Source organism: Pinus tabuliformis, chromosome 4_1 (genome assembly GCF_031772625.1).
Source record: "Pinus tabuliformis cultivar Carrire ecotype Pingquan chromosome 4_1, CPIR1, whole genome shotgun sequence".
Classification (NCBI taxonomy): domain Eukaryota; kingdom Viridiplantae; phylum Streptophyta; class Pinopsida; order Pinales; family Pinaceae; genus Pinus; species Pinus tabuliformis.
Genome location: NC_142303.1, coordinates 714,085,392 through 714,101,088, shown reverse-complemented (window position 1 = coordinate 714,101,088; position 15,697 = coordinate 714,085,392). Strand labels below are relative to the sequence as shown.

The 15,697-nt window shown below is 32.3% G+C and overlaps 1 protein-coding gene across 1 annotated transcript; it reads right to left on the bottom strand.

The window, feature by feature from the left end:
* Positions 1-2,163: 2,163 nt before the first annotated feature.
* Positions 2,164-9,957, bottom strand: LOC149178127 (beta-xylosidase/alpha-L-arabinofuranosidase 1-like). Its single transcript, XM_089420274.1, has 6 exons — positions 8,928-9,957; positions 7,483-7,940; positions 4,799-4,896; positions 4,259-4,606; positions 3,469-3,885; positions 2,164-3,249 (listed from the first exon to the last, which is right to left on the bottom strand). Exons 1-6 carry the CDS (start codon positions 9,324-9,326, stop codon positions 2,660-2,662), a joined length of 2,310 nt encoding a protein of 769 aa, XP_089276400.1. The 5' UTR covers positions 9,327-9,957; the 3' UTR covers positions 2,164-2,659.
* Positions 9,958-15,697: the final 5,740 nt, after the last annotated feature.

Genomic DNA, 15,697 nt, shown 5'->3' with positions numbered 1-15,697 from the left:
ACACAAAAATCAACACTATGGACCTAGATTCCATAATATACATGCCAACACATTTCCAACGGTGTAAGAATTTCCTCAATAAAAGCTTGTATGAGAAAGTTATGCCTCTTGAAAGTTAACGTATCAAAATTGACTACCTTAATTCGAGAGGATGCCTTGTGAACCTCCATTATTCATGGCAAAAATACTAATCACACGAACATGATGATGAAGACTCTAGAAGAGTCAGTATTGTAACTCTAGTTGAGAATTGAAGGAATCAAACCTAACCACTACTAGTCTATCGGGTTGTATTATAATCAAGCCACTAGGACGAAAAGGCGTTTCATTCTATTCGAGTGCACTTTGTTCTGTAGATGAGCATAGTAGATGAGATTGGATAGATGAGAAAATACAAAGGGGTTGTGCACTATAGCAGGCCATGGGCTACAAGCCTATCTTGCATCCATTTTCATTTAGAGAAAGAGAATAGAGTGACCTCACCTTCTAGCTTGGTTTTCTCAGGTTATTTCGTTGTTCTTTATTTTACATATTTTATCTATTGCATGCATAAGCATAACATAGTAATTAACTAATCTAGAAATCTAAGTAGAAATTAACCCTCATAGTGTAGATTTCATATTATAAGCATAATTTTATCAAATTTGTTTTGATAAACTGTCTAGTGGAATATCCATGGTAGTTTACAGTCAATTGTCAAGTTGCACATTATTGGAATATCACTCATCACAAATTACTACAATAAATGTGTTATACTAAAGCATAATACATGCAAGGGTGGAAATAGCAACTTGGGTCTCATAGATATGGTTTATAACAGGATATCAAGGGGTGGGAGAGGTAGGCCAACTCTCGAGATGGTGTTATCTAGAACTTTAGCCATGCCTAACATTTCATCAATCATGTCACAAATCCATAAAAGAAGTATAATTGGATACCCTTGTTACTATGGGGAGGTTTTTCAAAAACCACAAACCATATATTCACCCAATTGTCAATGAATTATTGAGATTTGCACTTGTTCATGGAAATATATTGCTAGTTGTAAGGTCAATAAGCAATTGTAAGATATCATTTTTTTTAATGTCACTCTCACAATCTCCTTGTCATAGACATGGTCAATTAAATAAGAATTGTCTTAATAAATGTAGCCAAGGAAAGACATATTCGTTATCTTAACATCCTAAAATCATGAATCTGGTTTGTAAGTGCGTTAATAATATTATAAACTTAGTGTTTGCATCTTAATTAACAATGAGATATTATAGCTATTAATGGTGAATTTGGAAATATTATAACTATTAATGAATTTGGATTCCTCTCCATGAAATTTTCACTTTGCATTTCAACTCTTATAAAGCACATTCAAGTAAAAACTATGTAATCGTCATAAAAATTATTTTAGAATCTCACAAAATGAAAGAGAATATGCTATAATAATTATTATAAACATTGAAAGTCAATGTCATGTCACATTAAGATTAGTGAAAGAAACACGTGTAGTTTTAAATCTGTTCATTGTCCAACAAAAAGAGGGAAATTTAGGGAAATGAGGGATTGATCACTTTTGTTTTTATACACAATAGTAGCGTGTACTTCAAAATGAGTGTATTTTTTTTACATGTTGAAGTGGTTTTGCATGACATTCAAGAGAACATTGATCATATGGACTTCATTTGATTGATCAATATCTTGTAAAAATTAAAATATTATATTGTAGTTATTGATATATTGAAATGTATAAAAAATATATTACATAAAAATAAAAAATGTCTATTAAAAATAAAAATATATCTATTATATTTAAATTGATTAAATAAATATCTTATTGTAAAATAATTTTTACTTATTTTCTTTCACAAACACTTTTTAAAAAATTATAATTTAAATAAATTTACAAAATTAAATAATAGCCTGCCCTACACGTTACTGAAAAATAAAACCCATCACAGAATTCCTATATTTAAATATTATTAATTATAATTGCAATTCATCCAAAACCCTAATATCTGTTTAAAATTTAATGTTTCTATGAAACATCATGTGATTATACCATCAATATTTTGCAACATATGTAAGTCACATGATACCATCAATATTTTGCAACATGTGTAAGTCTTATTGAAGTTTTGCCCTGGTTTCCAAGTAATTTCAATTGCTAAGTAATTTCAATTGCAATTAACAAAGCTTTATTTGAAAAAATGGGAAACAACTTTATGTTTTGTGATATTTATCACATACTGATAATGTAGGTTACAATCCTAGATCTTTGTGCTAGGAAATGTCCCTTTCTCCGGTGATAAATCATTCAAAAGTCAATGTTTATTACCTAACCTGAATCTGCCTCCTGACAATTGCCTTCGGAGAACCAAACTAATAATAAACAAACAGTATATTGAGTTCTGGAGAGGTTACTTTGTTTAAATTCAAAGCCTCCCTGCAAAAGAGCAATCTTGCATGAATAGCATGGTACTACAGAAATCTAACATAGCTTCTGCCAGGGATTGTTAATGCAATTTTGTAGCAGGAAATACAATCAATGAAAAAAAATTGTAGCAAGAATCACAATCAATAATTATTCTCACTTGGAAAAGGAATCATTAGCAGAGCTGCCCTGCTCCTTGCGGAAGCAGACAGCCAAATTTCACTTTAGTGGGAATCAGCTGCTTATCTGCAGAGAAACAGAGTGTTCCAGATCACCAATGTAAAGAAGCCGAGAACCCACTGGCAACATCCTGGTCCCAGTCTTATCAACAATGCTGAGGTCCTTGCACACATCAGGAGTGAAAATGACCCTTTCTGTGGCACCTGCTTCGACATAAACCTTTTTGAAATCAATCAGTTGCTTATTTGGGGCATCGACATTATTGGATGGGGCTGTAGAGAACAGAAACAATACATGGCTGCCATCTCTGTTACCAATGTTATTCACATCAACATCAACTTGCAGGGACATGTTCTCGCATTTAGTGTTGGTCATGCTGACAGTCTCACAAGATTCTGATTGTGTGGGAGAACATGTGTATTTTTCATCCAGAGGAACAGAGATGAGTTCGGGTGCATGGACAACAGTGATGTTAAAACTTGTGTAGCTCATTCCATCTCCGAATTCAAAGACAGTTTGTCCAGTATAGAATCTGTAAGTCCTGCCAGGGTAACCTGTGGCAGGATCCGCCCTCATGGTCATGTTGGTCATGTTAACATTGATAGAAAACTCCTCTGGATACCAAGTCACAGGCAATCTACCACCTACAGCAGAAATAAATCCATGCATTAGTCCCTTTATCTTCAGCTATACATGTAGAAACCATTTAAAAAACTGGTTCTCTAGTGAAATTTAGCAGTGCTGGTCTCAAAAATTGCAGAAAGATTTGTTGTATGACTTAGTGGGATTCTAAAAACTATGAGGACCTATTTGATAACCTAAGTCCTAATTATAATTCAATGATTTGATGTTTAAATATTTACCTGGATTGTATTCTCCAAATATCACATCTGCAATGGCAGCTCCTCCAGCTTCTCCTGGATAGCCCACCCAGAGAATACCTGAAATCTTGTCACTATTCTTAGCAAATGAAATATCAAAAGGACCACCTGACATAATCACAAGAATTACAGGTCCCTTGGATGCATCTGCAACTTGGGTTACCAGCTGCTGTTGCTGCCCAGGTAACAACAAACTTGTTCGGTCTAAAGACTCTGCCTCCAGTGACAAGTCTCCACCTACTATTAACACTGTTGCATCCGCACTGCTGGCTGTCTGGACCGCCTCAGCAATTAAACTATCGTTTGCAATGCAGGCAACATTTGCACAGCCAGGGGCGTAGAGTGTTTGAGTGTAAGCTGAAAGGCCTTGAAAGGGTGTTGTGTACTTACAGGGGATGCCTGCAAACATTAATCAAACGGCTTCCGTAAACATTATAGTGTTTCGGAAATATTGAGATTTGATCAGATGGAGAGAAATAAATAGGCATTTGATGTGGATTGTAGATTTTAGGAATATCTAGAAATTTGATGGTTAAGGGAAGCTCAAATAATTAACTTCACCTGACTATCGGATTTTAGAATATTCACTGAACATAGATTCTAAAATATTCCTTAAATCTGCCATAAATATTTAGAATATTCACTGATCATAGATTCTAAAATATTCCCTAAATCTGCAATAAACATTCAGAATATTCACTGATGATAGATTCTAAAATATTCCCTAAATCTGCCATAAACATAATTTCAGCAGAATGAATGTGATAACTACCAGCATAGTTTCCTATCATTGTGTTGGTGACATTTGCATTGGGGCCAATGACAGCCAAGGAGCTGATATTCTTAGCAGCCAGTGGCAGTGAGCCATCATTCTTTAGCAGTACTATCCCTTCCCTGGCAGCTTCCAGAGCTAACTGCTGATTGTCATTAGTGCAGACGTCATTCGGTCCCAAGTTCCCATATGGCTGCTGAGCCGGATCACCGTCGAACCGGCCGAGGCGCATCAGTACTGTGAAGGTATTAATGAGGGCTTGATCGACCGCAGACTCTGTCACTTTGCTCTCATTCACAGCTGCCTCCGTGTGCTGACCAAGGAAGCTCCCGCAGTCCAGATCCAATCCTATAATATCCAGGCCAATCAACTATTAAGATCTAAGGAAACGTGAGTATTCATAGCATGCATAGGTACAAGGGCTCAGCCATGAAAATGGTGAAAATTCATAATAGTTGAACTGTTAAATCAACAGACAAATCTCGTAAAACCAATTAAACTTGATTTGCGATTTAGATGATTAAAAAAGAGTTGGTGTACCTGCGTTTATAGCATCGGCAGCTGCGTCTTCAGGAGTTGCTCCATAGTGCTGTTGGTTATAGTATACAGAAACAGAGTCACAATCTGAGACAATGTACCTGCAAAGCAACAAAACTCGATTACTTAGATTGTTTTTCTTACTTTCAAGATTCTATTGAAAATCCTAATCTAATTTAGATGTTTTGCCCTTTCTGGGCATTTGTTCTGTTAAGTTTGTCTATGGCATCTTTTGGCATTTGTCTTGTTAGGTTTGTCCAGAATTTAACACTGATGATTTAGAAGAGTAAATTTGAGTGGGGTAATTTATAAAAGTTTAATGTTTCAGAAATTACAGTCTGACGCTCAATATTATATAGTCAAATTCCAACAAAACATCAAAAGAATCCAAACATTTTTCAAAACCTTATTCTTTTTATATAAGAAAAATCAGGTGCAGAGCAGCTGGGTCGTATGTAATTTCTTTCGTAAAGTAAATCATATACCTTCATTAAAAAGAAACATACTTACCCTGTTTCAGTTCGTATTGTTTTACAATCGGACTTTCAATTTTTTATCATGGGTTTAAATTATTTATATATATATATATATTCAATTTTAATTGAGTCTAGACATTTTAAATATATATTTGGCTCAGCCAAAATTTAATCAATTTAGATTTTTTTGATGGAAAACATGTGAGTGGAAATTCTGGAATTGGATGGGTAAACGCTGTTGCGGTTGAAGTACAATATGTATTTGTATTTCTAGAATCTACAATTTTTCCACAATTATCGAGAATATCAGCAGTGAACGCCGTCGCTGTCGCTGTCGCATTAAATTACAGAATTTTGTAAACGCTGTTGCTGTTGAATTAAATTGCAGAATCTATTACCGTCCAATAACCTCAGTCTTGAAATTGATCGATTCACCTCAATAGTTTTTAATCAAATTATTTAAATCTCATTGTCTTACCATGTTTATAAACGTATTACTTTTGAATAAAAACTTTCTTTCATTGGTTAATTATTAATTTTTTAAATTAGCATTACTTAAATTTCAATTTATAAAAAAAATTCCTTGATAATCTTTTTTGTTATCTCAATTTATAAAAAAAATTCCTTTATAATTTTTTTGTTATTTAAATTATATTTTTAATGCATAAATAAATTTCATATTTTATAAAATATTTCAATAATTAAATTTCATATTTTTAATAATTATACATAAAATGTTAATTAATTTATTAATTTTAAATAAAAAAATTGTATTACAATCTAATCCACTTAAAATAATTAGTAAATTAAAATTTCAATCAAAAAATATTTATATATTTAAGTTAAAATAATTGGTTCAAATTCGTGGTTGTCAAACTCGCTCAACTAAAAATGATAGTACTCCCAATGAGAATTAGTACTCCCAATAAGAATTGTCCCACTCCAAACCTGTTTCTAATCACCCAAAAAAACAGTATTTATATTATAGACATGAGAAACTCTTTCTCAGAAAGTGAATGTTAATAGATGATTAATAAATTTAACTAAAAAATTAATTAAAAAAAAAAAATCATGCAATAAAGTGATTTTACTTTCAGCTTAACGAGTAAATGATCATTTTCACTTTACATTTATAAAATAGAGAAGGTTAATGAGAGGGTGAAATCATCCTAAATTATTCTCAACTTTTTAAATTGTAAAAATTATAATTTTTTATATAAATATTTTTTTTATTATAATTAAATTTTATTTTAAAAAGTTATTAATAATATTTAAAATTATAATAAATATAAATTTATAAATTAATTTTGTGAATGAAATAAGTTTATTAAAGGGTTTATAGTATGTTTAAAAGTGTTTCGTTAAGAGTTTGTCTTTTTAGGATCTAAGGAAACAGGGTAATGGCCCAAGACCCAGAGGTATCTGGCAGAAGTGAAAGGCTACCCCCTTACGGACCACCAAAGAGTTATTCCAGGTGGCTTGATTTTTCTTGAATAAGAGTGATGAATCACCCAGCGATTAGTGACTAGAGATAGTTATTCTCACTACTAGTTTGACAATTAAATTATAATAAGTTTTTCCACTTATTAAAAAATAAATTTATAAATTAATATTTTTTAATATTTAATATTTATTAATTTTATATTATAATTTGTTTTTTTATAAATGAAAATTTAATATAATTGAGTTGAATGATTAATCAATGAAAATAACTAAATCTAAAAATTATTTGGAAATGGTGATGAAGATAAAGAAGCAGTGTAGAGAGAGACCCATAATTCTATTTTATAATATAAAATAGAATGACTCTAATATATATATATATATGAAAATAATAACAAAAGGACCAGCTATTAACTTGTTTCTGAAGACTAACTCTTACTAAAGCAGTTTTGAGACAGACGTATAATTGACTATAATATATATAATAATTTATTAAAATTTGAAAATTCAGACCAACTCTTACGAAAGCAGTTTTGAGACAGACGCATAATTATATATTATAATTTATAATATAAAGTGTGACTATAATATATATATATAATAATTTATTTAAAAAATAGCCGGTGAGATTTCCTACCTTCTGGATTACGTCTGATCTGAAGTTTTATATGAACTTTAATTGGTTTATTCCAATAGAATGTTTGAAAATCTTAATTAAAATGGCATTTAAGTCAAAAACTAAAACCAAATGTAGTTACACCAACTTACCCGTTCAAGCTCCAATTTCCTCTGATAGTGCCCGCGAGCAGATTCTTGTCAGCGCAGGTAGGAATGCCGTTCACCTTATTATAAGAGCACATTACGCTGGCCACGTTGCCATTCAACACACAGCTTTTGAATGGAACGTCATACGTGTCCTCCAGATCTTGTTGCGACACGATGGCATCGAACGTGTACCGCTGAAACCCCTTCCAGTTGTCCACGTCATACGCCGTGTAATGCTTACAGCAGGCAGCTACTTTCAAACGGTTGGGGTCACCACCGTTGGTTTCTTGTAGACCTTGGACGTAGTTGGTGGCATACAGGCTGGCGACAAGGGGGTCCTCGCCGGGGGTTTCCTGTCCTCTTCCCCATCGAGGGTCACGGAAAATATTCACGTTGGGACTCCAGAACGTCAACCCCGCCTGTCCGGCATTATACATAGCCCGCGCCTCCGTCGATACCACCTGAACAGCACAGCACACTCATGAGATCAGCGAGGCCCCGTGCGTTGAAAACAGCGAATGTTTGTGTACAATTGTCCTCTAATGGGGATAGAGCCGATTGAGATTCATTGCATGTCAGAATTTTATAAAATCTCCTTGGACCGAGATTCAGTAAACTGGTTAGAAAATTAGAATCAGCATTAATCTTGATTTTGCATTTTGGAGCCATTCAGTGGGGCTTATTTTCGAGATATAGATAATTTTTTGTCTGGAAAATGAGTCACATTCCCTTGAGTTTAAACTTTATGTCTTGTGTTGATTGGGGAAATATTCGGTAATCAGATGGACATGGGTGTCGTTAGGAATACTCACATTGAAATTTTTAAATGTATTCTCTAAATGCAAGATCAAGAATTAGAGTATGGTTTATATTTGGGAAATATTTGGTAATCAGAAGGACATGGGTGTCATTAGGAATACTCACATTGAAATTTTTCAATGTATTCTCTAAATGCAAAATCAAGATTTAGAGTATAGTTTATCTTCAAAAACTAGAGTATGGTTTATTTTTAAGACAGAAAATTTATTCTCCAATTACAAAATTAAGAACTAGAATATGGCGAACATCTTTATCTTGATTACTGATTTGCTGAATATTTGGCAATCAGACCAATATAAACGCCCATGTCTATCTGATTGCCAAATATTTAGAGAATCGCCCATGTCTATCTGATTGCCAAATATTTAAAAAATCAGCAATCACCACACTCTAGTTCTTAATCTTACAATTAGATGATAAATTTTCTGCCATAAAAATAAGCCACAGTCTTGTTCTTGATCTTGTCTTTGGAAAATACATTGAATTTGTTCTTGATCTTGCATTTGGAAAATACATTGAAAAAATTCAATGCGGATATTCCGTAAATGCAACATCAAGATTTCCCTTCCCAAAAAAAAGCCTATCTCAAATAAGCATTAATGTTAAAAAAGAGTCGGACCAATACGAACCTGGCCGATCTCTTTCCATAGAGAAGTATTGAAGGAAGCAGCCGTGAGTATAACTGTTGGAAAACTGGTAGCCCCAGGAATTGAGCCTCCAAACTTTGTTCCATGACCTACATTGGACACGCCATGCAAAGCCTCAGACCACCATAGATACACAGGAATTCCAAGCCTGGGAATGGCGGTGGTCTGATCGACCAACTGCTGCACTTTCTCCTGCAAAGTAAGACGTCCAACGAGATCCTTCACTCTGTCTCCAATGGGCAGCGAGGTATTGCAGAAAGGAAACGAGTTGAGCCCAGTGCTGGGATCGCAGGGGAAGGATCCGGCGGATTGAACTAAGGACCCCCCGTTAAAAACCATCCCAATCCCAATACAAAACAGTACAAGCACAAAATTCTCCATGAATCTAATGAACAGAATCGGAACACTTTCGCCCTGACTTTATCTGATTTCCTGCACTTGTTAAATTCCCAAGCAAGAGCGATGGGCGTTCATCGATCAGGTGTCACTTCAATTTATAGATCACCCGTCACATTAAAATCATGGGCTTCGTCTGCATGCGAATCCCACCACTCGTCTTCATTGTGAACCCACATCCATTTCCGCCGCGAAAAACAAAGAGATCGTTTCTTTCACTGTAAGTACTTTAATGTATTCGGCGATACTTCCCAATTAAGCCAAGCAATCAAGATCCACAAATCACACGCTTCTTTGGACGAAAATTCAAAACAAGGATACGAATTTGCCATTTATACACTTCTCTGAACATACCATAAATTGGCCACCCATGTGACCTCCAAGAAATCACAGAATAAATACACAATTTTATTCTATTTTTCCAAGTAAATAATCCCCACCGGAATTATGTCGAAGAAACACAGAACGTCTCAAGCTTCAGCGCTGATTTTCCAGAATCTGACAGTCATCTTAGACTTTAAAGCTAATTCAAGATCCAGCATTAAATTTCATGGATTACTTGTTCTATAGACTAAGAGACGTGTCAGATACTACTAAGATTTTCCCAAACCTTGGCGTTGACGCATCAGTGTGTTTTGAAGTTAAACCATTTTAAATTTAAAAGAATAAACACAAATACCAACCATATTCATTATCCATGCAACATTCATGATTAAAGTACAATTATGCGACTGAAACCTTTTTAAGTTTTTTTAAATGAAAATCCTTGAAAACTAATAAATGCGTTTAGTCTTTCGCCTTTAGTTGTAAAGTAATGATGAAATTTATATTTATGCATCAAATATCTTGTGCAGGTCGGGTCAGCTCAGCTGTCTGATTGCTTGAAATCTTCGAACTTTGCGCAGAAATCCGTTAATCGGAGCGGGGTCAGTAAACAAACGTATGGCATGACGAGAGGATGTGTCGGATGGTTGGTGGACATTTTCCATTTTGTTAACCTAGCCACCTAATTTGGTTGGTAAAAATATTCTTTCATAACCTTTTTATCTATATAAAACTACGAAAAAAATTGTAAATTTTATTTTACGAGCTTCTAATAATTATTATAATAATTTAAATTTCTTAAATGTCCATGTGACATACTTAACACATTAAAAATTTTTAATTTATGCTCCAACAATAAAGTTGACCTTGTAATTTATGTGGCTACTTGACTCTTGCCATATTAGATCCATGAAATGTAAGATGCGGCACACTCATCTGTGGTGAACACGCTAAGCGTCTTTTAATTTTTTAATAAACAGAAAAGGATATTCAGTCGTTAAGGTATTTATAAGCTTCCAACAATGGTTTTGTAATAACTTCTGAGTTTTTATTTATTATGAATCTAAGTTTTGATTGGATTGAATTAAATTTTGGTTTACCTAATCTCATATATCGACGAATATGCACCTTTTCAGCCGATTTTTTTTTAGTATTATTTTAGAATTTTTATTAATATGAAGTTTGTGAGTAAACAATATTAAATGCATTGCATTATAGGTAGGTAAAAGGAATGGGACTTTTTGGGTCAACCTGCAAAGATAATTATATTTTGGAAAAAGACCTAATAAAAAATGTTTATGGTAATTAATTTTTTATTAAATAAATTTGTTACTGTATTTTTTGGTTGAAAAGACGTTTGAAAAGTTAATAAAAAATTCAATTAAATGTTAAAAAAAAGTTGAGATTTTAATGATTTTATTAAAAGTTTAATCAAGAATTTGGTAATTTTAAATAACATATTCGTTCAACATTTACATATTTTTAGTTGGGTATATTAATGTATTTTTAATGGGATATTTTAACATATTCTTAGTTGAGTATATCGAGAGAATTCATTAAATATATACAAAGGAATTTTGAACAAGAAGTCATTCTCATTTAGGAAAGTTTTCTTCTTCACAAATGTACAAGTATGACTTGTGTTGAAGTTTGAAAATGACTTATGATTTTATTGGAAGATGAAATGTATTGTTTTTAGAACATGTTTTGTGTATTTAAAATTTAATTTTAGGGGTTAAATTTTACCTGGGTTTGGAATTTGACATCTTGTAATTCAAAAGGTATTTGACGGCAAGCTAAAAATTTAACCTATAAGATATGACGTCTCTTTTATATCTGCAACCCGTCGATTTTAAGTTTAAACCGTAAAAAATTATAATACCAATACCATTTAAGGGATTTTCCACTTAGCATAAGTTTAAATACAAGTAGTTCGCTGCACTCTCAATCTCTCCCGCGTGCTTGTATTAAATCCACAACTCCGCCATAAAACATAATTGCATTGAATATTTATAACTGGGAATTCAGGTTTCCTACAATGGTTCAACACTCTCAAGCTCTATAACTGGGATTACCCATAAAATTTTTGGTAAAACGTATTAAATCCACAACTCCGCCATAAAGCATAATTGCATTGAATATTTATAACTGGGAATTCAGGTTTCCAACCACTGTTCTCCACTTTCAAGCTCTATAACTGGGATTACTCATAAAAATTTTGGTAATATATTTTTATTTTTGGAAACCGAATGCAATTGACTTTTATCTATACACGTCAGTTTGTTGAATAATGCAATGTCGTATAACACCCATAATTATTTCTAGTAAGAATTTGTGTGTTTATAACTAAATTGGTTAAGGTTTCAAACTTTGTACAATCCTAATAACCAAATTGTTGTCTCAACTAAAAACTTTGAATAATCTTTTAAGAAGACACCATATGATTATAAGTTTTTAAAATAATTATTATATAATAATATGATTGGTTGTATATATCAAATTCCAAATTTGATATTTGATATGTTATTTATTTGTGTGAACTTGTCATATGCATTTTGAAACTTCACATATTCAAATTTAAATGGATAGATAGCATTCATACTAATAGTACTGAATGCACCCAAAACTTAATATTTATTGACATAAGCATATCTATGCACTTCACACTTCCTCAAGAGTATTTTGACGTGCTTTTTACTTGTTAAAGAAATGCTAGGACTTACTCTCAATGTGATTGTTGAGGTTGTACATTTGATTGAGGCGCCAGTTTAATGAGTTTTATGAATGTACATGGTTTGAGGTTAATAAAAATTTAGTTGTTTGAGCGAGTGGTATGCACTTGAGGTTGGAGGCTTTTCTTATTTAAAAAAAAAAAAATCTTATTGTGTATTTTTTAAAATAATTTAATTGTATTTTTTGGTGGACTTTTTAAAATAATTTAATTGTTTTTTTTTTTTTTTTTTTTTTTTTTTTTTTTTTTTTTTTTTTTTTTTTTTTTTTTTCTTTCTTTTCGGGTTTAATGTTGATTTAATTAGTTATAATATATTTTGGGTTGTTTTATAAATTAATTGTTTTAATGATTAAATGAAATTGAAGTTCAATTTAATATAATTATAACACATAACTCTTAAATAAGAAGTAAGGATTAGTTGTTTTGCTTATATTTTCAAAAGTCTGAAGAATTTATAATGCTTTGTATGAGTAAGAATAAAAATAAATTATGGATATCTCATTATTATAAATCTTTTAGTCAAAAGCATTAAATATGAGTCTTCTTAGTTTTTTTAATTATCAATTCTCTTTCTCACATACACACACACATATATATACTAAATTAAAATCATATAAAATTTAAAGATATAAAAATTAATGGAATTAAGGTCTAATTATTTTTCATTATATAAATAGAAAGTTATCATATGAATAACAAAATCTATATCCTTAAATCCACTTTGAAAATTGAAATAATTTTTAATGTCAAATATTTTATAACATAAAATAAAATTGAGAATGAAATAACTTATTCCTTTAATTTGAAAATAAGAGACTATATGATTAAAAAGAGAGAATTAAACAAAAGATATTACTATGGAATAAAATTGCAACAATTAACATGTTTATGCTAACTTAGGAAAAACAAGGCACTTTTAGAGGAAGATTAATGAAAATTGAGATGCAAAAGTAGTTGAAAGATACTTTCAAGATAAAGGGAGGTTGACATTCACAAATTCGCGTAGAACGTAAAATGAAGGGCATGAAAAATGCAAAAGCGTAACAAATTTCCATTTGACAAGCAGAGAGGATTTGAAATTCCAAGCTTGATTCTACCCATGGGCTATTTTTCCATGTTTTTTCCAAAAAAGATTAGGCATTTTCCATTTTTTTCCTAAAAAGGGTTTGTCAAAATTCTATAGGATAAAGTTATTTTACTTAAGTTTTATAAAAACTATATAAAATCCTTAAAATTTTAAATATCTCTTCAAAAATATCACCAAATATTTTACAGTTTACATATTAAGGGCTAATAACCTTTACCAAGGTTTTTTATTTTTTCAAATAAATTTTTATTTTTTTAATTTTTCCTCGTTTTGTGTGTGAAAGTAACCTTTGCTTTTACTTCACTATGACATGTATTATTCTCATGACATGCTTTATTACTACCACATTAAAAAATATATCCTTTCTTAAAATCAATATTATTTTCTTCACATTCAAGCATGCAAGTTACCAACCCTAACAAAAAACATGAATGATTCTAGGAGAAATGAGCACATTTTCCTTCAAAAGGATCTAACCATGTAGGGTTTCATGTATTTCCATAGCTATGTTGGAGGAAGAGACACTAGGACCAACTCTCCTTCCCCACCTTATCCTTCTTTTATGACACCTCTACATTTTGACCTTGGGTAAAAAGAAAAAACAAGAAAATTTCTCCAAACAATTCACCTTTATTGTGCTTCATTAAGAAACTAGATCAAACATCCATAATGAATATATCACCCCTCATTCAACAAACAAATACTTAACACTCTTATAAACATATCTCATAAGAAATTCATGGGAATTTGGCCCTCACTGCAAGCAATGGAACAATGGATATAATAAACATGAATGAAGGACCTAAGAGGACTTTTCTTGCATATATGGACCCTAAATTTCATCCCGAAATTAGATATCCCCAATTTTGTCTAAGTCTAGGTCATGTCTAGGTGCATCTTCCTCACCTTCTCTCTATTGGTACAATGACTAATCATTAGAATTGATTGGAAATAAGTTGGAAAAACACATAGACAAATCTAAACCAAAGGTTGATATCTTTTCATATGCCATGTTCTACATTGAAGTGGACCTTGAGAAGGGTAGCTAGAAATGGACCTTAAGAAGTGTGCATATAATGGGGGGTCCTAAGAACCTAATTCACTACAAATTCATGATAGTTGAGTTGACACACTAACACCCTCCATAAAACTGATTTTCTACCTTGTGAATCCCCCACTCAAGCTAATAAGTAACATTGAATCCCTTTATCATCTTTCCCCATGTCAAACTATCTATTCGATCCTCATCCATATTGAAAACCCCCAACCTATCAACCCTTCCTTAGAAACCTTCGTCCGAAAATCTCCTTGACTTTCCTATCACCTCCATTTAAGCCCCTCTAACCCCTTTGGTCCATAAGAAAGGTATGCCCCCCTTGAAAGCTTTCCCCTTCACTTTAACTCACCCCTCTATGTACTTCAAAAATGCAAACTCCTAAAAGAAGTGATACCCTAGAAAAACTTAGTTCCTCAAGTTTCCAATTGGTTAATGGAGCGATCAAAAAACATAAATCCTAGCTTCTTTAAGATGAGGATGACAAGGAGGAGGGAAAATCTAAAAAGAAGTAAGGAAGAAATCCAAACAAAGACAAAATGAGAGAAGTCAATTGAGTGAAGGCCTTGGGAGCCCAAACTAGCTTGCAATCAATGTTTGGTATTATTGCCAAAACCCCCTTCCAGGCAATGAATTACACCACTCGGATATCTAGGGGCCTAGGAAGTAAACTAAAGAAAGATAGTGTGAGATCCTTAGTACATGTTGAATTACCTTCTCTAATTATGACCAATATTTGGAGGCATACCAAAGTAACATGAGAAAGTTCCTAGGGAGACTTGGGGAGATATGCATAACATGGGACCCTAAATCCATCAAAGTTATCTAAATATAAAAGCTTGAACATTGGATATGTTGCCTCGTGCTAAAATCATTAGGTAAATGATATAGTTATTCAATATCTATGAAAACGTGAATTACTACGAGATAAAAATATGTTGGGATTCTCGTCAATCATTCAAGGACTCATTTCCTTTAAATTACAATATTGTAGTAGCTGACTTGAATTAGATCCTCTCTTGAAGGGAAAAAATAGGAGTCTTTATCCACATCCCCATTAAATAATTGGTCAATGATCTATTTTATATTTAGGAACTCTTTGATCCACAACTAAAAATGGGAAAGTACACCTAAATATATCACAAGTAGGGTCTATGTCA

Coding starts and splice junctions, on each gene's coding strand:
- LOC149178127 (XM_089420274.1), bottom strand. CDS start 9,326: ATGGAGAATTTTGTGCTTGTACTGTTTTGTATTGGGATTGGGATGGTT. Junction 4,607..4,798: donor TGCCGATGCTATAAACGCAG/GTACACCAACTC, acceptor TGGATATTATAG/GATTGGATCTGGACTGCGGG. Junction 3,250..3,468: donor ATTTGGAGAATACAATCCAG/GTAAATATTTAA, acceptor TTTCTGCTGTAG/GTGGTAGATTGCCTGTGACT.